The sequence below is a fragment of the Bos javanicus genome, chromosome 13, assembly GCF_032452875.1.
Source record: "Bos javanicus breed banteng chromosome 13, ARS-OSU_banteng_1.0, whole genome shotgun sequence".
Classification (NCBI taxonomy): Eukaryota; Metazoa; Chordata; class Mammalia; order Artiodactyla; family Bovidae; genus Bos; species Bos javanicus.
This window is the reverse complement of record NC_083880.1, coordinates 46,069,298-46,090,993: the sequence shown is the minus strand read 5'-3', so window position 1 is coordinate 46,090,993 and position 21,696 is coordinate 46,069,298. Positions and strand designations below refer to the sequence as shown.

The 21,696-nt window shown below is 46.0% G+C and overlaps 1 protein-coding gene across 3 annotated transcripts in view; it reads right to left on the bottom strand.

Annotated features, from left to right (window-relative positions):
* Window positions 1–15,392, bottom strand: part of ADARB2 (adenosine deaminase RNA specific B2 (inactive)) — a 237,872-nt gene extending 222,480 nt beyond the window's left edge. For 2 of the 3 annotated variants that reach the window (XM_061436530.1, XM_061436531.1), the window contains exon 1: window positions 14,857–15,392. In XM_061436530.1, coding sequence (XP_061292514.1) covers window positions 14,857–14,956 — 100 coding nt within the window. In that variant the 5' untranslated portion in view covers window positions 14,957–15,392. The remainder of the gene's footprint in view (window positions 1–14,856) is intronic. The other variant, XM_061436532.1, reaches the window with a different exon arrangement.
* Between the last annotated feature and the right edge of the window lie 6,304 nt (window positions 15,393–21,696).

Here is a 21,696-nt window from a genome sequence, read left to right as displayed (position 1 = left end):
AGCAGGCACAGAAAGCCCCGATGGAAGCAGGCTGTGTTCTCCCCGCTGCAGAGTCGGGGGCTACGAAGGTTCCCTGTCACCCCTTCTGGAGGGACCTCACTCAGTCTTGCTGCTGCTGACGAAAACCGCCGTCGCTATGTGCACTGGGCAGAACGGTTTACCTGCTGACAGGCAGGCCCCTAGGTGTGACAGCACATTTCTCCATTTGTGCTTTTTTTTTTTTTTTCATTCATGTTTGTGTACAGTGTCAACCAGATGACGTCAGACTTTGACAGTGGCCTTTGGGGGAAAATGTGTAGCTGGAGGGAGGCAGGTGGGCTGGAGCACCTGGGAGGGGATGTACCTGGAGAGGTCACAGGTCACATGGTGGTGACAGAAGGTGAGTGGACACTGGCTGATGGTTTCACAGAAGTTATGAGTTGAACAGCACAGAGTCCCCGCGAGGCTTCCAGGGTCCTGACCAGCACTGTATCCAATAGGCCCACACTCAGGTGTACACAGACACCACCTGGGCACACCTGGGCACACCTGGACACACAAGTTCCCTCCTTAACAAACAGTCGCTGAGTGCTGGACAGCCACTGGAAGCACGTTTTGAGAGCAGCTAACACAGCAATACACTCTCTACCCACACACACATACACACACACCCACAAACACATCCCTCACACACCATACACCACTCCCCACACACACACGGAGACACTGAGATTAGGACGGCTGCTAGTGAAAAACAGCTGGGAGTTTGGAGACATTTTTGCAACTGGAGAATTTTACTCAGGGTAGCACATCAGCAGGGAAGTTCAGGGAGGCCGCGTAGACGGCCTGCCACGTGTAACCTGAGCCCAGGTGTGACCTCTGCGTCAGGCCTGCTCTGGGCTCAGGGGCCCCTCCGTCAAATGCAGGTTGTACTTTCATCCACCCTCAGCTCTTCCCTGACCCAGCCTGGGGTCTGGAGCCGCTGTCAGCTCCACAGGACAATCAGGGAGGGGTCTGAAGAGACCGGCTCAGGCCACTCTCTGCTCAAGGTCAGTGGCGTAAGGCAGCCTCCCATGCTCGCTGCTGAAGGTACAGGATCCAGGTCATTCTCCTGTCATACACATCAATACAATGTCACCAAGAACATTCACGTTTGTTCACAAAGGGATTTTACGAGTCCAGAAATCTACCTGTGTGTGTTTACGTGGAATGATTTTACGAGTAAGATGTTGAACAGACGGGAAGAGCAATCTCAGGCCATTTGTGCCCGTGGAGTTGCGTATATCCCCTTAATGCTAATGTCCTTTGTTACGTTGGGGAACAGGCTGTTTACTAACAAGGGTCTCCATCATTTAACTGCTTTGTTTCAAAGTTGACACTTCCAGAATCAGTTGTCATACACTGAGTTCAGATGTCCTGTTTGACTATTCTCTACCCAAATCTAATTTGTAAGCCACTTTTCATCCATTTACTCAGTGAATGTGAAACAGAACCTATATGTTTACTTGTGGCTTCAAGCTGATTTTGACTTGTACACCAGACAGACTCTGAGCTAGTTTAATCTAGGAAATTGGAACATTAAATATATTCTTTATGCATGGAAGTTTATGAAAAATATCCTGTACACAACACAGACACACACAAGGTAGGTCAGGATGCTCTCCTTTTAAATCCAGATGCACAAGAAGAGTATTTACGTATGAAGAGAAGGTTTTAGAACATTCAGATTTAGTTCCTGGGTTTCACTGAGTGAAGGATAGGCTTCATTTTCACTGCAAAATATCGATTTGAATATGACTATAAACTCTGTGCTCACTGGATATACCTTTTTGCCTGTGTTGTGTGTGCAGAGGTTGTGTACATACAGTTGTGTATATAGGAGTGTGTTTATGGATACTGTACACACAGAAGTTGTGTATGCAGGTGTGTACATTGTGTAAGCAGGTGTTGTGTATATAGGTATTGTGCAGGCAGGGGTTGTGTATGTACAGCACTCAGACTTTCTATTGCTGTATTTGATTTTTAAAAATAGAACTTAAAATTTCTTCACCTCTAATATTAATTAATTATAGTTGTTGAATATTTTTTACCTTGTGCAACAATTAATATTTACTTTGGAGTGAGTGTGTATTATTTAGGTATCTGAACAATGAAGATGTTGAATGTCTGAGTTGGTTGAACGATCTCTAAAGGTTTCTTCAACCATCCAATCAGATAATTGGAGGCTACTTAAGCAAAGGCTACTTAAGCACAGTTGTATATAAGCATGTGTATACATAAATACATGTGTTTACCTACATGCAAATACATCCCCACAAATACACATTCACAGTCACACACTCACACACATTATGATGTTATGAGCTGGCTTCATGCTCAGCACCTCTGCGAAAACCAGAAGCACAGAGTTCCCCCTCCCCCTGCCCCGAGACTTCCATCTTGCTCCATGTGGCAGCACTCACAGGCACTGAGGACGTTCTCCAGACGTGTGCTCAGGAATCCCCAGGAGACAATGAGCCCCTGTTTCCCAGGAATCTGCGTGTTTGCCTCCACAGGAGGGCGGTGGGTCCTCAGCAAGCGCACCTGGATGAATACCAACGGTTCTGGGTCCAGGTCTGGCTCCTCACTGTCCAGCTCTCGGAAGGAGATGCTTGCCTCGGGGTCCCCCTTCCCTCCTCCAGAAACAAAGAGGACCTTTACTTAACCTCTCAGGAAGGCAGGCAGAGGACTGATTCTGCGGAGAAAGAGCCTCCGTGGTCGGGCAGGGAGGAAGGGAACCCGCCTCAGAATATCGAAGTTCACACCACCTTTAGCTAGAAATGGGGGTCTTTGCCAGGTGGGAAAGAGGTTGAGTGAAATAAAATCCACATCGGTTACATCATCAGATCAGTTGGGAACACTCATGACAAAATAATTAAGAAAAAGTATTCCAGGCATTATCTCATCAAGCCTAAGGTCAGCTGGATTCGAGTACTGCTCATCCAATACAGACTTTATGGTTTATATACTAGAGGTATCACGGTGACAAAGATGTAACATGCATTTTCTGACCCTTATTGAGGTGGAGAAGATGTTTCTTGGAAGAGGATGTTGATGAACCCACAGTGTGTTTAGGTTTGGGAAATGTCTCTAAAGGTAAACAGAACAGAACTTCTGTCTGTTTCTGGCAGAGTTGTGTCCCCACCACAGACACACACAGAGGGAGATCACATGGGACCCAGGGTGTGGCCTTGAGGGCGACCCTGATGACGTCTTGACTCCCATCTCCGGCTTCTAGGACAGAGAGAGAATAAATTTCCACTGTGGTGTTTGTTATACAGCCCTAGCCAACTAATATACTGTCTATCTAGATTTTTTTGTACAGTTAACTTAGTCTAATAAGTACCCAAAACCCTCTCTATTCTAAATTTTGTCCTAAAAGTTCATTTATAGGTCACCTAAATATGACAATGTTTTGCTAATCTCTGAGTGAATGTGTGTGTATATATATATATATATATGCACATATATATATGTGAAATATACACGAAATATATATATCTTACAATCTACAGTTCAAATATTGTTCCATTTTATAAGGAAATGGTGTAGCAGAGAGGAATTTCTGGAATCGAACAGTGTAGGTGCTCAGTAAATATTAGTGACTAATTTTAGTTCTTATTGTCTAAGGGCCACATGGGCAGTGGGTTGAATGGCCTCAGCATGGCTGGTTTACATGTGGTGAACCAAGACAATCTTGTTGAAAACTGAATACCAGAGTCTCAACTAAATGAATCTTTCACGGTTTGCCCGCTCTTGTGTTTTGCTAACCTTTTGAGTGAGGCTGACATTCTGTAAAACAGACACATCCAACCTTATGAACATCTAGTTCTATACTTTCCCTGGGATGTGGGTAAACTCAACATCCCCCCACTCCCAGAACAGGGGGTCCAGTGGTGTCACATACGGGGTGTTGCACACCAAGTAACTATTTTATTACGAAGACTTACAAATGGGAGGTAGCATTCAGTCCAGTATATGGTTTCAATTTTTAACAACGTGCATTTTTCATTGTCTTCCTGATGTTCAAGTTTGGAGACTTCCCTAAGCATCATTATAGACAAATACCAAGACCCACTGGAGCAGCCAGCATCACTGCAGCCACAAGAGCAGACCAGGCAAGTCGTGCTCTGAAGAGTTTTATCTCCTGGCGCTGCACCCTGGTCACCCACTTAATTCACGTGTGTGAGATGGAGACAAAGATGGATGGATGGATGGAGAGACAGATTGCTCCAAGGCCGTCTCAGGTAAGAGAGAAGAAAGACCAGGAAATGTGCCATCTACACAGATACAAGGGACAAGTCCAGTGATTTGTATTTCCCACAGGGTGTCCTGAGTCCACAGCCCTGAGTGGACCCAGTGGTGGGATGGCCTCCCATGACCACTGGGATGAGCCCTGTGCCCTACTTTGTACCACCTCCAGGTGGAGAGATGCCAGCCATCCCGCAGGTGAGACGCATGCTTTACTCACGTGCTAGACTTCTGATCTGCATAGACGCATACAAGTTCTGCCCTCAGCCATGAGGACAGAGTGGACCTCTGGGCAACGAGAAGCAGGGTGGAAGCGGAGTGTGGGGCAGTGCTTGGGCCTGTCTCGGAGGAGGCGTTGGGGGCTGGCTGCAGTAGGAAGGACTCAGGGACAGATGTGCACTCCCGAGGCAGGTTGGCAGGGGACACCCCAGAGCCCAGGCTAAAGGCACAGGGTGGAGAGGCTGAGAACGCCTCAGGGTCAAGGGTGTGTGGGCAACAGTGTCGCTAAGATGCACCCTGGGCATTCTCTGGGTCCGAGGGTGGCTCCTCATCCCATCTACACAAACACTCTTGAGCATACAGACCGGTGGGGAGGGGTGGGGATCTGGCTTGGCAAAGGGCAGCAGGGTGCTGCCCAGCTTCCTGAGGGAGTGGACCAGCTCTTTAGCATGGACAACACGGCCATGTTGAGATGTGCTTTCTGACTCAGAACATTTCCCAGAACTTCTGGACTGCTTAATCCCTGACGTTTAGTGCAGCGCAGACACAAAGACGTCCCATGAACGTCTGTTGAATGAGCACACTCAACATTCCACAGCAATGACTCGAAAATAAGTCAGCAGGTGCTCTTTATAAGTGAATTCAGCAACAACCATTGGTTGATGGTGTACAGTGAGAGAGCCTGTGTGCTAATTTCTGGGAACACACCAAGTGTACCTGGCTCCCATCCTCCAAGGACCATCTTTCACACAGACCAACACCCACCAATCAAACCTGCATACAATTAATGAAACAAGAAAGGGAGAAGCCATGTCCTTCCCGAGAGGTCATCACACCAGGTGACTTGTGAAATCACCAGTAACCCCTCACCCAGTTCCTCTTGTGGTTTGTAAACTGTAGCAGTCTCTGCACAGCTTACCATCTGCACCCAGTCTCCTTAGAAAAGCTTCCCTCTTACTATATTCTGGTTATTGCTTTAAGCAACTTTATGTCAAAAATGAAATCAACGTTCTCAGTGGATTTTAACTGAGCAGCTAATATGTTTTGACATTGCAGAGCGGATAAAAATGCTCAGACCTACAGAAGTTTGCATTTTAGTCATTTAATTTTTATATATGTAGTTTCACCTGAAATGATAAAAGAATTTCAATTTTGTAAAATATATGATAAAAGTGGGCATTAAAACTCCCATAGGACCTAAAACTGTGTTGGGTCACAGAGTCTGTTTTCATTTCCTATGATTGTACATTTGTGTATCTATTCCGCAAATTCAGTATAAACTCAGAGAAAAGGAGGACTCTGTCAACTTCTTTTCCCTTGTACCTTTGTAGTTCCAAGCCTTTGCCCAGCCCAGAGCAGGTGCCCAAGGTGACACAGCTGCAGGTGAATAAAGCCACTCGCACAGGTCGAAGCTAGCCCTTGTCTGAGTACACACGCCACGTTTAAGGCAAACTGCAAAGAGAGCAGAGCTGGGTCTCGTATCCCACACTTTCAATCCAGAGCCCGCTCTGTTGTGGAAGATACAGAAAATAAAGTGCAGGAACGTGAGCTCTGACCAGAGCACAGGAAGAAAGAGACCTGGAAGTTACTCTCTGGTTTCTCCCTCCCCTCTCCTCCTGTCAACAGCCCCACATACCGCCATGGTTTCTGTTTCTCGTGTTTTATGACATAAGAGGATAGATTAATTTTTATTAGATGCAATAACGAAAAGATTTATTTTACTTCTTTATGAAATTTTAAAATAAAAAGATGTTTTTCTCAATGCTAAATATCACGATCATAAACCAAGTTTATTTTTTCACTTTCAAGGAGTTTATCCTCTCAAGACTTTTTTCTACACTTGATTTTTTAAATGTTCATCTAAAAATGAGTATGTTAGACTTCTGCTAGTCCAGACAGCTGATGGACAATCTTTTAATATTTCAATATTCATTATTTCAATAAATATTTACATATATCTTAAATCTTGAATCTGTCATCTGTATATATTGTTTGCATATATTAGTAGCCTACGGAAAGTGCAATTTTTAATAACTTGAATTCTATTCATTATCTACATACAAAAGCCCCAAATAAATTTAACTCCTCTAAAAGGTGATAACAATAAAATATGAACTGCTCATTTTTTAGATCTAAAGTGAGTAACCTTCTTATCCTAACTGCTTAGGGAGAGAAGATCCCCCCAATTTCCACCAGCCCCGAGCAGATCCCTGTCTCCAGTTCTGGGAGGGGCTGCTGCGGGGACACACGTGCTGCCCCCAGAGCCACCGTCAGGGGGACAGCATTTGTTCTGTTCAGTATCCTTCAAGGATACTTCATTCCCTGTCCGACTGTGTCAGAGCTTTTAAAAAGCTACTATTTATCCTCGGGATATATCAATGATTTTGATTTCAAATTCACTTCTTCCTCAGAAAGGAAATTAGCAGCACGGACTCATCTGAATTAAAAAAAAAAATTCTCTTTTAACTGTATGTTTTGAATGAAAAAGTCGCTTTCTGTTAGAATTCTGTTAGAATTCAGAAGGTCCTTTACAAAGTTTCATCCATGGTATGAATATTTAGAGTTGAAACACAAACAGAGCATCTTTACGTCTGTGGTTAAAGCGGGCCTTCTGTGTTTTTACTCAGCTAAGGGATAGGAGAAGGTATGATGCTTAATATTGTTTTGCGCAACACCCAGATTAAAACAAAAATCTTTTAAAGTTGTATACAACAGGCGGTACCCGAGCTTGTGCACCTTCCGTGGTCTGACGGGGACAGTGTTTCCTGTGAGGACACGGGCTCCGCAGCCGCCAGCCAAATGCAGAAGGAGCATCTGCTCTGGACAGGGACGAGCGGACACAGCCAGGCTTGCGGGGAGGAGGCCAGGGTCTGCTTTGCTGACGTGTCCGTCATGTTCATTATACTGGACTTTTCCAAGAGCAATTAAACTTTTAGGAAACATTGCATTAATTCTAAAGAGAGGCCATCTGTGTACTTCCGATGGACTTAGGCTGATAAAGTCATTTTTAAATCAATTATTGGTGTTCTAGGAGCGTGCTGTGAGCTACTTTATCACGATTCCCAAGTCCTGCTTCTGAGAAACGGAGCCGCCCCACTTTCTATTTGATTTTAACACAGAGAGGATTTGACTTGGGCTCCAGTTTCCAAGAACTGGGTCCCCTCTGTCCCGCTTTTGTGCCATATTTGAGAAATCACGTAAGACATCACACAGTGATGAGGCAGGTCTTCTATCAGCGGAAGGAAACAAGAATTAGAGATTGCATCTCAAATAAATGGAGCAGTAAAGATTAATTAAACCTGTGAAAGTCTGCAAAGCACATCCTGGCTGAGGCATTTAAAGGAACACTTTCTATTGTGTGCGACCCCCTGGAAGCCCTGAGCTAGCATTTGGGTGGCAGAGTCAAGTCTGTAGAGCAGAGATTCCAGAAAGGAGGATTTGCTAATGCATTCTGAGCAATGTTCGCTGTGTTTATCATCCGAATGGTGACACTGCCTCAGAAAGAAGCCTCGACCTCTTTTGTGGGAGACCTCAGTGGGCGCCTGTATAAAGTGCTTGGTGGAAGGGATGGAACCAGATTGTAGCTGAAGGGAGCAGGTCATCACAGTGGAGGGGCTAGCTGTCCTCGCCCACTTTCCGCCTACACCCCAGCTTTCCTCCTCAGTCAGGGGAGCTGTGGACGGCAGTGGGCGTGGACATGAGCTGGAACATCCCAGCCTGAGCCCCTCGCTGGGTCTCTTCAGGCTGGGGCTGTTCTGTCTGCCTCCTCTGCACCGAGGCAGCCCCATGGAGCCTCCTCCAGGACCATAATTTTAAGTGAACTCAGCTTTAAAAAAAGCTTTTAAAATTGCATCTCTTAGGGATTCAAAAAAAATGATCCTAAAATCCTAAAGTCACCTGAACGTTTGTAGGTCTCTTCCGTCTTTAATGCTACTCTTTATCATTATAAATGTCCCATTTATTGGACACTTTCTTAATCAAGCATAAAATGCTTCTTTAGTATGAATATAAAATTTATATTCCACACTTGCTGTTTTTTGAGATTTAAATTTTTTTAACATTAACTTGATAATTTTCATAATTTAAACAAGATGATAGTGAACTTGTGTGTGTCTATTTTATGACACAAAAGGGACACTGACTAGCCACTTTCTTACCAGAAACCAGATACTGGTTGCAGTCATTTTCCATCCATGAAATAATAAAACGAAATTATTTTCATACTTAAATTATTTCATACTTAAATTATTTCATACTTAATACCTGCAACTACAATAAAAGATGACTAAATATCCACAGTGTTTGGAGAGAACTTAGGCACTCAGATTAACTCTTTATTTTCAAATATTTATCACTTATTCTTCAGAAAAAAAAAATCAGCTGTCTTTGCAAGCAGCCAAGTTTATTTTGGGGAAAATTACCGATAGCTTAAAAAGCAAACATTTCCACTTCTGGGTTGCTGTTTCTTGGATGGTATTCCTGGGAAAATGAATTCACTCACAAGTGTGTGGATGGACAAGAACGGCGCTCAGAGCTGCCTTTGCTGTGACTGTTGAAACAAGGTCAGGAAACCAGGCAACAGCCCCTGTCCCCTACTCCTTCTAAATAAAATAAACAAGAAAGTAAAATTTTAATCACCCAAGAGAGGTGTTTGTAACCGAGGTACAAACATACGTAAGTATAAGAGGCTAGGTTTTAAATTTCTCAGCATGCCCTCCTCTTTCTGTTTCCTGATCCCACAGGCAGAGACCAAATTCATGAGTGGATCAAGAATTAAGCAAGATGTTTCCCGTCTTTTTGAAAGTAATGTTCTTTTATTTGACAGTGATATGTTCTTAAGGGAATTATAATGCATTATTAGCGAGGAATAAACAATTCTCTTTGCATAATCCTGTGTGTCACAGCATGTATTTCTGCATTTCAGTGCAGGAGAACCATTTAACTGAACAGACAGGGGTTAATTTGGCTTCAGTGTTCACAGCGACTCGACAGCCTGAGTGGGTCTTGGCCGCGCTCAGGCAGCGTGTGGCTGTGTGGCTCTTCTTGTGATGTATACGCTCGGGGAAAGGCCAACATTCAGTAGTCTGAATATTTTGCGAAGGACCTTGTGCTTTCCATATTTCACGTGGGCACTCACCTTTCTTTCCTTTTTTTTTCCAGTTTAGAAATGGCTAAAATAAGTACCTTTAAAATCTCACCTATTATGTGAAAATTTATCCTTTTAGAAATCTTGTTCGCTAGTAATTAAGAGCTCCATTTACTGATGCAGCATTCAGAGATAATATTTTTAAATGATAAAGATCCGCGGTATTATTTTTGGTTTTAGGAATTGTTCAAAACTATCCACGGTACAAAACCAATGACTTTCATTTTCTAGCATTTTAGAAAAAGAAGCAGGCAGACATAAAAAATGCTCAGGATTTTCAGCTGTCTTCACTGTATGTATACACACACATGTGTGCATGTGTACACATGCACACACACAACCACAGACATCTACGGTTTTTAAATTGAACACTGAATGCTTTCAGGGCAGAAGTTGTCTCTCCACGCCTCAAGAAAAGAAAGCTGCAGTTTCCTTATTCTGCATATCCTTACGTGATGCCCCTCTGGGGCAGCAGTTCTCCAACAACCCAATCACCACTGTTTAGCGATGGATACATGAGCCTCATATTTTTATTCTAAATTCAAGTTCACTCATCATATCTAATGCCCTTGAAGCAATCTCAAATTACTGCTATTACACGGGTCACTAGAAACCAGACGTACTAATACAAATTTTAAAAAGAGAAAGGAAGAAAAAGCCCTTACACAATTAGAGGGCGAACAGTTCCGTCAGTTTAATTTCATCACTAAATCCAGCCCTTGATCCGGAGCTATGGGCCAGCAAGGCTACTGCGTGCAGGGATGCTTGGCTGCGACGCAGGAGGCAGGCAGTCCCACCAGGTAGGATGAGCCCACCGGCCTCTGCCACCTTCATCTGTGGCCCATGTTTCTATTTCATCAGCTTTTCATGGAATGCCATTTCACAACAAGCCTGCGTCTCCACCCATATGCTCTCCTTATCCTGCTCCTTTGGCCAACTTTCCCCCACATTTCCCCAAGTTCATGACTGGCTGCTCCTGCCTCCTCCTGATTCATCAGCTTACTTACTTCTGCAGAGCTACCCCTCAATTTTCTAGAACTCTGGGTAAGGGATTTCCTTGGAATAATATGTGAAATTCAAGCATTAACTTAGCTTGCTGTCAAACGCCTCAGAAAAGACAGGTGGTGTGTTGATGCCGCATTCAGCTGGATCTACTTACCAAGGATTGTTTCTACAGCATTTCAAATAGTTCCCCAAAGTTCCCCCTCTCTGTGTTAGTGACTGATGCACTTCACTTAAAACCCTGTCTTCCTATTTACCTCCTGGAACCAACTGAATTTGTATTGGTTCTCAATCCATTTCCTAATATATTTGTATTTAAAGAGGAATCTTTTTTTTTTTTAATTTCCAGAGACTTCAATTGTTTTATACACTGTATGTATTCATGGGTAAAATGTTAAAAATATTTTACTTACAAAATGCATTTCATGACAATACACAGTTTCTTTTTGGGAAATTACTCTCACCAAAGAAAGCTCACCAAGAGATCAAAAGAGAATACATATACTATTTTAATAATTAAAAATACACCTATGCAATTCCTCAGGCATATTTCCCTGGAGGTGTCCATGGTTCAGGGAGCTGATACATGTAAGCGACTTATTTTATCTGACTTATGCTATCTGTTCTGATGGTGCTGCCTTTTGTGCTTCCTGCTTGAGCTGATACTAATTTAAGAAACCTTCCACCTTTGCCTTTACTACTCAGGGTTAAAATATGCACCTTTTACAACCTTTTACAATATCCACACCTTCAGTTCTTTTGTAACATGTGCAGGCATGACTTTAAGACCAGCATGAACAGGCTGCGTGCAGACCTGCACACAGTCTCACTCGGGACTGGAAGGCCCAGCACGGCCTCCAGGATTCTCCACGAGGAACTGGCTAAGAGGGTGCTCCATGTGGGAGGCAAAAGGCAAGTCTCCTAAACTACACGTGTGGTCAGGATTTCCTGGAAGTCTCCGCACGAGACAAAAGCAGAAGCTGATGGGGCTCACATGTGAAGGATCCGTCCTTAACCACAGTGTGGGTGTACATGTTACCGAGCAGATGACCGTCCTGAACCATAGTGTGCAAGTGAGATGGTAACACTGTCCTTCGCTCAGCTTTTCAAAAAACTGCCTTTCTTTTTTGCATAAAAAGTCAAAATTTGACATTTCTTGTTTGTACAGAAAATGTAAAAGATCCATAAACAATTTATAAGATAAAGTCCCAACTAAAAAATAACACAGAGAGAAAAATGCAAAAAGGGATGGCACTGGGTCCTAATGAAATAACAGGAGGATTGGGGATGGGGAGGCTTGCTTAGTGTCTTTTTAAAAGTTTACCTGAGAGACAAATGCAGGTCATGCCTAGTTAATACCTGAAGTCATATTTTGAGACTAAGTTTTTTTTTTTTTTTTTACTTTTAATGATATAGACTGCTTTCTGTGTGGTATCATGACTAAAAAATATCTCTTACAGGAAAAAAAAATTTCATTTCCAAGGCTCTGAATCCTATGTAATAATAAATGGGAGTATTGTGTCAATTCCACACTTATACTATAGCTACAGAGCTTTTATTTCAGATCCTATAGATTATTCTGACAATGAAAAGCATAAGGCGGGTTCAGGATGGGGAACACGTGTACACCCGTGGCAGATTCATGTTGATGTATGGCAAAACCAACACAATATTGTAAAGTAATTAGCCTCCAATTAAAATAAATAAATTTAAATAAAAAAAAAGAATAAAGGGCAATTTAACAGTCAAAAAAAAAAAAAAAAAAGAAAGAAAGAAATCTCAGGAAAGCCACGTTTAGAGAATTTGTATAGAAGCCAGTAGCATTTTGGTTAGCAGCTCTGGGAAACTAAAAGTTATGATGCAAACAAAATAATTCTTGTTTGTGAGAATAGGTGGAAATATGCTTATCACTGGCAAAAAATGTACATTTACTTTAATTTATTCATTTACACAGAAAAAGAACTCTTTCTGTGTACTCATAATCACTGGCTTTACTTAGTATTCTATAGAGCCTTATCAAAATTCCTTAACAGCCACCCATACACACATGGGCTTTAAATTGTGACAGATACAGAGTTTTATTATTAGATAAGCTTAAAAGTTGAGGCTATTCTATTCTATTTCTGCTGTTAAAACTCATGAATATTAGAACATAATTTAAATTCACCACTGTCCTGATAGAAGAGTGGAAAAAAGCATCTGTAATAATTAGGAATTATATACAGACTCATCTATTCCCAGGAAAATGCAAATAAAGAGCTCTGTAATTGTTGTTTTCTTTTCATTGACCACACACACCTATGCTGCTAACTTTTCCCTAAGAAGTGAACACTGAGAGGTTTGATTTGACTCATCCACCATGATAAGCTGTTGGCAGATGACATAAGAAACTTCACCCCACAGATAAATTTGCAAGTAACCAGAATTAGTACACACATCCTGAATACCTTTTCCTACTTCATTTTTGGCTATAAAAATTAAGAGACTTGGTATATTCAAAATAAAGCGTATAAATATTTCACGTAAAATTTTATTTTGAATTGTCATAGTTTATAGCCAATGAAGTCCTCCTTCAGATTTCTTGCTTTCCTTTCTGAAAATGAATCCCTTCTAAGCTAACATGACTGCCTTTAAATTAAAGGTACAAAAAATGAATTTGGAGAAATACATGAGTGTTCATCAGCTTCTATTTTCTTTCTATAGGTTTTGCTTTGTTGTAAAATATTGTTTGATACTTTTCCATTTTAATATTTAAATATACTAAATAAAAATACTGGAACACATGAACACTTGAAGCGTAAAAGGCAATGTTTCTTTTTCATTACTTTTAAAATTTATACTCATTAAATTCTGTGATTTTTTTTTTCAATATCATTGTCACTTTCTGTTAGCATTATTTTTGGAAGACATTGACCAGATCTGTTTCGGAGTAAAATTTTCAGGGAACAAAGTGAGTAGCCAGCATTCTTTGCAGCAGCTCAAGAGTTAAGCCAGAATTACAGAATCACCCCCCACACCAAGGCTCTGAAGCCCTCCTAGAAGCTGTCACCTAGCTCCCTGCCACCCTGACATGTAATCATAATGAATGGCTGTGTGTCTTGGCATTTATTCCTTCAAACCTTCTGGTTAATTTCTACTACAGGAAGAAGTCGGGAAGGGCTCAGGACCGTTTGGAAGTAGTTAGGAGGAGATGGAGCAGAAACTTATCTTAGGCCTCGGCAAGGATGAAGATTCTTGGGGAAGGAGGTACATGTTCAACCACAACTAACTCCGCATCTTCCAGCAGAGAAACCGGGAAACCTGACACACGATGCTTGTGTCTTTCCCCCTGTTCTTTAGGGCTCTTTGGTCACTTAAAAAACCCCAACACATTTCAAATAATAACTGAACTTTCTCCTGCAGGCTCATGATAAGGGGCGGCTGACATAAGTTACTCTCTGGGCAAGAGGCGGCCGCACCGAGGGGGCTCCGGCCACCCTCCAGGGACAGACACCGGCGGGACGGCGCCCAGGGCCGTCCTCCTGGTGCAGCAGCGGGCGGCTGCGCCCTGCCCCCGAGGGGACCCTGGGCTGCCCACCTGACGACTAACTTCGGGGGCTCGTTTGTCTCCCAGAACCTGGGGAGCCAGGCTCAAACCTGACACCAGACACTTCCTCTCCCCTCCTGGTTCGCAGCTTTCCTCATCTCTAACGAGCTGCGATGCTTGTTTCTCTTTTCATGCATTAATTTCTGCTTTTTCCCCCCGGACGAACCCCGTCCTCGCTGCAGGTCCCCGTGTTTACAAAACAGCCGACACCGCTCGGAATAGAAACTGTCACCCAGCGTGGGGAGGCGGTTGCCAGGGTTTTGCCCACTCCCGCCTCCAAGACAATTGGGATGGAGAAGCTGGCGCGAGGTCCGTTCCTCGTTCTTAGGGACGCTTAGGGCTTAGGGGAGCGTTTCCTTGGGCACCGGCGTCTGTGCGCGACGGTCAGCAGCCGTGCCGGAGGCCGCGGAGGGCACCGCGTTCCGCGGGAGCCCCCGCTTGGTTGGCCACCCCCTCGGGCTTGCGGAAGCCTGGGCGTTCACGGAGGGACCTGAACTCTGGAGCGGGGCGCTCGGCGGGCCCCGGCCACGTCGCCCCAGCATCCCGAGGGAGGCCGCTAGAAGCGGGCAGGGCGCGCAGAAGCGACGCGCGTCGCGGGGAGTGCGCGAGAGGCGGCGCGGAAGCCGGTCCTTACCTTTCCGCTTGGCCCGCCTCCTCCTCCTCCGCTTGGACTTGCATTTGAGTTGACCGCTCAGCCCTCCGGACGCTCTGCTGGTCCCCAGGACCGATGCCATGGCAGCAGCCGGCGAGTGGACCCGGGCGGGAGTTCTCTCCAACACTCTCAGCTTTCCGGCTCCGGCCGCGGCCGCCGGGGACGCTCCTGCGGATCGGGGCCGGCTCACTTTTCGGGGCTGCGCTCTCGCACTCCTGGCGTCTCCTTTGGAGGCTGTCACCGTCTCCTTTGGCGGCTCCCTGTCACCTGCGTCCAGGCGGGCAGAGCCGGCGGTCTGAGCCCGCACCAAGCGCACAGGCCGGGACCGCGGAGCGCCCGCCGCCCCAGCCGCCCCGAATCTGGGCTCCGCGCGCAGGCTCTACTTTGGCACCTCTGCTAGTTGTTGGGCACCAGCCACTTTGAAGCCGATCACGCAGGGAGCCTGTCTATTTGCTGCTGCGAAGTCTAATTAGATCCAATCACGGCCGTCCGCCGGCTCTGACATCAGCGCTGCCAGCCCGTGCGCTCCTGTCAGCAAACTCAGCTCCGGTTTGGACGGCGGAGCTGCCCGGGGCGCTGGAAAGGGAAGGGGCCAGCCTGGGAGGGAGGGGGCGCGGGCCGAGCCGGCCTCCCTGCGAGAAGCCCGAGGGGGCAGCGGACTGAGGAGTCAGCCCAGCCCTGCTCCCGCCCGGCCGCACGGACAGGGCACTCGGCTCCCGCGCTCTCAGGCGCAGGGACCCCGCCTCTCACCAGTTTCTAACTAGTTAATCCATCGCACACCCGGGTGTCAAGGGGGAAATCTCTCTCTAAGAAATACCGAGCCCTCGCTTCCTCGGCCAGGGGCTAAGATTTGCAGTTCCCCGGGAGACAGCCTCTTAGGGGGATTCATTTTTCAGAACCCTCATGTTTGTTTGGTTTTCTCCTTCACATCCCTTGGCTGTTCCGTCTGCAAGGAAGAAATGCTGCATAAAGACGCGGGGGTTCGGTCGGAGCCTGATTTTTAAGGCAGGGATGTCAGTAGGTTGCTCTATTTAGGGAACAATGAAATGAAAGGCAGAGAGGGCTTTTATCTGATAGTTTTATCACCGAATGTAACATTCGGATGAAAGAAAGTAATATTCACCAGGAGGAAGATTGCAAATTGAACCAGGTTTGAACAATTTTTCTCAGGGTTATCTTGTTTTTTTTTTTTTTTTTTTTCAAGACCATACTTATGGAACGTTAAAAATCTAACATAAGATTTAAGAAGGAAAATAATCCAGCCATCTTCATTGCATTTTGCATTTAAATCACATAGGCTGTTAATTATAACAGTAATGGTTTGGAAAAAAAAATCCACTCTAAAAGTCATTAGCGTTAACAGGATGATGCAGAAATGGCACACAAATATTTCTATTTCCTACTTTACATACACCCTTTTCAAGCTCCTCATGGACTTAGAAATTTCCAGATAATTTTCTTTATATGAGAAAAAAGTACTCCCTCTAGGGAACATTGGAAGCAATTGGGAGTTTGGATGTGCTGTTACGCGGGGGGCTAGGGGTCTTGGCTCAGCTCTCACTGACTGAAGGGAGAGGAGGGTGTCTGCATCCAAGACTAGCCCCGCTGCTCTGCCTCTGCTGAGTGGTGTAGACTAGCCTCAGTCTGCTCATCTGTGTAATGGGGATCACCACCTTTACTCCTGCTTGAGAATCTGTACAACAGCAACTGGTGACACTGATCACTTTGTGATTATCTGGTAAATCAGTGGGTAAAATTTTTTGAGAGAATGTGCACACATTCTTCCAGTTAGCCTCAGAAAAGGAGGGGCTTGTGTATTTCCTGCTTAGGCGTTTAAGTGTCTGGCTCATTTCAGGCTGATAAACGCAGTCACGCCAGGGTCCCTCTATGTGCCGGGTTCAATCATTTCCTGCTGCTGACCTCACAAGCCCACCTCTTCTGCTCTTTCTCATGAATCCTGGAGAAGTGCACCACCCGCCCACGTACTCTTTGTAGCATGAGAGATATTTGAGAGCATCAACTGTGTCTGGAAATGCAGCTGTAGGACTCCCCCTGTGGAAACTCGGAGTCAGTACCAACCCATACTTTCCCTGTGTAGCCTTTTGCAAAACACTAGTCCAGAAGCCAAGAGGAGATGCCTTGGGGAGAAATTCGAGCAAATGCACCTTCCAGCCTGGTTGCATTTACCAAGCCCCCCCTCACCTCCCGTCATCACAGATTCTTTCTGTGAAGCGTGGGTGCCCTGGCCCCCTGGTTGGAGAGTGGATGTGGTCACTGGGGACTACAGCTTCCAGCCCAAGAGGGCGGTGGTCAAGGCCACACACTTAGAACCCGGGTTTCAGCACTTAGTCCCGAATCCTTAGAATCCTTAGAATCCTGATTCGAAAGCTGGTCAAGATGAAAATCTTGGCCGATCTTTACCTTTCTGAAAGTTCTGGGGTATAATTTATGCGGACATTATTCTGCATAGACGGGGGCTAGTCTGTTTTTGTTTACTTGCGTAAGGTCATGCCCCGTTGGGAAGGCAGGACAAGCTCAGGCCTGGCAGCTCAGTGAATCTGTGTCTCTGGGGATGGAGGAGGCTTCTGAACCAGAGCTTGCCATCATATGCTCTGACACAGGATGCCTTAGACGAAGCTCCCTGCCTCCTGTCTGTTTCTAGTCACTTCAGCACAGCTTAGCGCTGGTGTTGCTGCACAGACGTGAAAACACAGAGGCTGGAAACACAGATGCTGGAAGAGCTGCAGGCACCCACGCCTCCCCCAGTCCATCAGGAGACTCCGCTGGCCCATTTTCAGCCCGTATGAGCCAAAACCAGGAGCTAGGAGTGGGGGTCCCAGTAGGTGGGGGGCTGCCTGGAAAGTCAGGTGCGGCCCCTGCATAGCCATCAAGTGGAAGCTGGACAAGGACAGGGGGCTGGGCAGGCCTGGAGGGGAGCAGGTCTTCACACTGAGGCAGGGCAGGGCCCCCGGGGTGTTCCCTGCACCCCAAGATCTCCAGTGCGGGTCTCCTCAGGACTGTAGGTGCGCAGTGCTTCTGGGTGGTGGTCTGGTCTGCTCCTCCTGAGGCCCTCAGAGCCGCAAGGGACCTGGGCCAGGTCTGTGGTTCGAGCGTTCCTGGAGCTGGCCTAGACCAGAAGTGTCGCTTGTCCCAGGCATGTTACTGAGTTCACACCGACTCTGGTGTGATTCTCACAGATCCTTCTTTTACTCTCAAGGAAGTTGAGGCTCAGAGTACTTGGGAAACATGCCGAAGTCATCGTGGTTAGAAGGGGGCTCCCGGGGGGATGGTTCCAATGTGGTTTTTACCATATTTCTCTGCTCACTTTCATTCTGGAGTTGGAGATTTGGTAGCTTTTGTGAACTTCTGCAAGCCTTCTTGAGGGATCTTATTGTCCTCGCATCCCCCGAGGTCAGGGACCTTGTTGTCCTTGCATCCTCTGAGGTCAGGGAGGCTCAGGGTGCAGTGGAGGCAGAGCTGGCCGGCTAGAATGTTACAGAAGAACAGGTCTGTTTCTGCAGGTGAAGAGCCTGAGAGCGGCACATTCACACCAATAAGTCCTCCTGTGCCTCCACCCCCTGTGCACCCCTTTAGGCTCCTGGACTCAGCACCTGTGGTTGAGACCAACACATGGGTTCTCTCCTTACTTGATCACAACATCTGCACTTCCAGTTAAAAGTACAGTTAACTTGTTTCTCACAGGTTTCCCCAAGCAAGTAACTCCCACAGAAATGAACAGGACTTTTGTAGAATCCAAAGTTTAGTTCAGCTCCCCTTGCCTCCCCTGACAAGTTCCACCAGGCAGAAAAAAGCAGCAGAGTGTTCCCTGGACATGTTTATGCCTGCCAACTCATGACCTCATCACAGACTGCACTAAATTATTACTTTTCACAAACAGAGAAATAGCACAGGAGGGCTTTTTCACTCTTTCATCTTCAGCCATTGTTCTTCAAATTAAATAACTCACATCAAGGAAACTGGGCCTGAGACCTGGAAGTGGAGGAGACGTGGGGATGACCTGTGCTGTGACCCACGCCCTACTCCTCGTTCTCGTCCAAGGGGTGGGAGCAGGGTGGCCAGCAGGGGAGGGCGTGAGGGGTCCAGCCTGGAGGAGGGCTCTGAGTGTGAGACCGCCCTGGGCACGATGCTGCACCTACAGCCAGCTCTCCCTCTGTCCCTGCCCTCTCTCCCAGGCATGCCTGCAGTTTGGGAGAACACCAAATGCATCCTTACTGATTTCAAAGCAGATCTGCAAAAGATCTGCTTTTTCCAAGTTCCATGTTCTGTGATTGCTAATTATTTCTATGTGAGCTCTGGGGACAAATAATTTTGGCTGAGTTTTCTTTCTTGGTCGATATCACAAATTTTAATTTACCAAAGTCTGTCTTCCAGCTGAAAATTACTTGAGTTCTGTATTGATGTTTAACGGAACATTACTCAGAAAATGCTGGTAAAGAGAAGGAAAGACCCTGAATTTGCTACCAACAGGCCAGATTCATGTTCTACTTCTCTGTGTGCTGTGCCCACTCCTGGGAAAGGCAGTGAACCCTCCTGAGCCTCGTCTGTAAAATGAGGAGAAAGACACCGCAGAGCTGCTGGGAACACTGAATTAGGAACAAGCAAGCTGAGTGCTTTGTAAAGGGATCCTGTTGCCTTACTGTCGTCTCTCCCCACACAGTGCCCTGATTTTAACCATAGACTTCCCAAGATGAGGACAATTGTCAAGCCAAAGTGGTCTCCGTGATGAAAGCACCCCTCCGGACTTCCCTGGTGGCTCAGTGGTAGAGAATCCGCCTGCCAGTGCAAGAGACACGGGTTCAATTCCTGGTCCGGGGAGATCCCACATGCTGTGGAGCAACTAATAGTTCACAACTATGAGCCTGTGCTCTGGAGCCCGGGGCTGAAACTACTGAGCCTACAAACCACAAACCACGTGCTCTGTGACAAGAGAAACCACTGCAAGGAGAAGCCTGAGCACTGCAGTGAAGACCCAGACAAAAATAAATACATAAAAATGAAAAGAGGAGCCCTGAGAAGATGGTCTGCACGGCGTGGGTCCCACGGGCACCCCAGGCCCCGTCTAAGATGATCTTGGCTCATCGAACCTGCCTCTGGGCTAATTGTAGCACTGATTCCATTCCTTTCTAGCGTGCAGGCTGCCAGCCGTGGGACCACATCCACATCAGTGTTTTATGGTCTCTGTGACCTTTGGAATAAGGTATGGTATCTTACCATTAAGTGTTCGTGCAGGATGAGAGAAATGACGACCTGAAATAATCCTCTTCGACATTAGATAGGTTCAATAACTGACATTTACACTTAAAATGCCCTTAGTTGCTAGTTTCAGAAATGTGAAACCTTAGTATTTTATTGAATCATAAAGAATTACTACTATTTAAAGCTTCCTTAATGCACACCCTATCCTAGATTTTCCTTTGTGTCTTAAACTGATACAGTTCAAAGAGTTAATTTTTTAATGTTCCAAATCTTGTCTTGGAACCAGTGATTTTCAAAACGAGCACTGTCATATCCCCAGAGAGCTGTGTGATGGCATGAAGAAAGGAAGAAAGCGAAGCACAGATGGAATTAATGGTTTGGGGTGTTAATCAACGTAATGAATTGAAAGGAAGGGATGGGAACTTGTCAGGAATACATTTCTGGTATTTGGACTCGGGTGGGCTGATGCTGTGGCTTCATTTCAATTCTCTGTGCCTGCATGCTCAGTCACTCAGTCATGTCCAACTCTTTGCAACCCCATGGACTGTAACCCACCAGGCTCCTCTGTCCATGAATGCTGGGTGAGTTGCCATTTCCTTCTCCAGGGGATCTTCCCAACCCAGGGACTGAACTTGTGTCTCCTGTATTGCCAGACAGATTCTTGACCACTAAGTCACCTGGGAAGCCTGTATAAATTCTCTACCCAAGGTTTAAAGTCTAAACACTGTATTTCCGCCTTTGGTTTCCTGGATTCATCCCTCACCGGGGATCGAGGCTATGTGTATATTGTGAAACCTCAGTTTGCTCTTTCCCTTGCCTCTGCCCAGAAATAGAGCAGAGAAAGAAAGGGACACCGAGTTAACCACCAGGGTTTTTTGATCACTTATGGAAGTAATGTTTAAAAACTTGCCTTATAATTCCCTGCTTTGGTCAAGGCAGGAGAGAAAGAGTTGAGAAAACACTAGAAGGAAGACCCATGGGCTCTTTACCGAGTTCAGCATAGGGGAGATGGATGGCTCTGGGTGGCTGCTTCCTGAGACAGTGGCATCTCTGCCCCGGCTCCAGGGAAGGTCATCAGGACCCTCAGCCAAGGTCCCTCCTCCCAACTGCCCACCTGAGCCTACATATGAGTAATGTCGGCAGGGGAGGGGGTCACAGTGAGCAAAAAGCACTCACTCTGATCCCATCATGGAGCAGAGGTAGTCCCAGTGAAAGGGACTTAGGCATACCGGCAGGAGCGTAATCTGGTGGAGGAGATCTGAGCACACAGCACATGACAAAGCTGATGCCCTCTGACAGCCAGCTCTGCTGTCACCTGTCAATGCAAGATGTGTGTTTGCAGGTCACATGGCTACATTCCACAAATCACAGTGCTATTCTTTTATTAATTAAAACCTTGGACCCAGTAGAACAGCCCTTGCTCTTAGGACTCTCATGTGCTGGAAAATCACTCCTCTGCACCCACTTCCACAGAGAACAGCAGCTCCTGCCCCTCAGAAATGAGAAGCATGAAGAATAGAAGATGGTGAGGACTTGCCTGCGAGTGTGCCTGCAGAGACCGTTGGCTGAGAGCATGGACGACTGACACCTTCCCGGGTCCCTCTT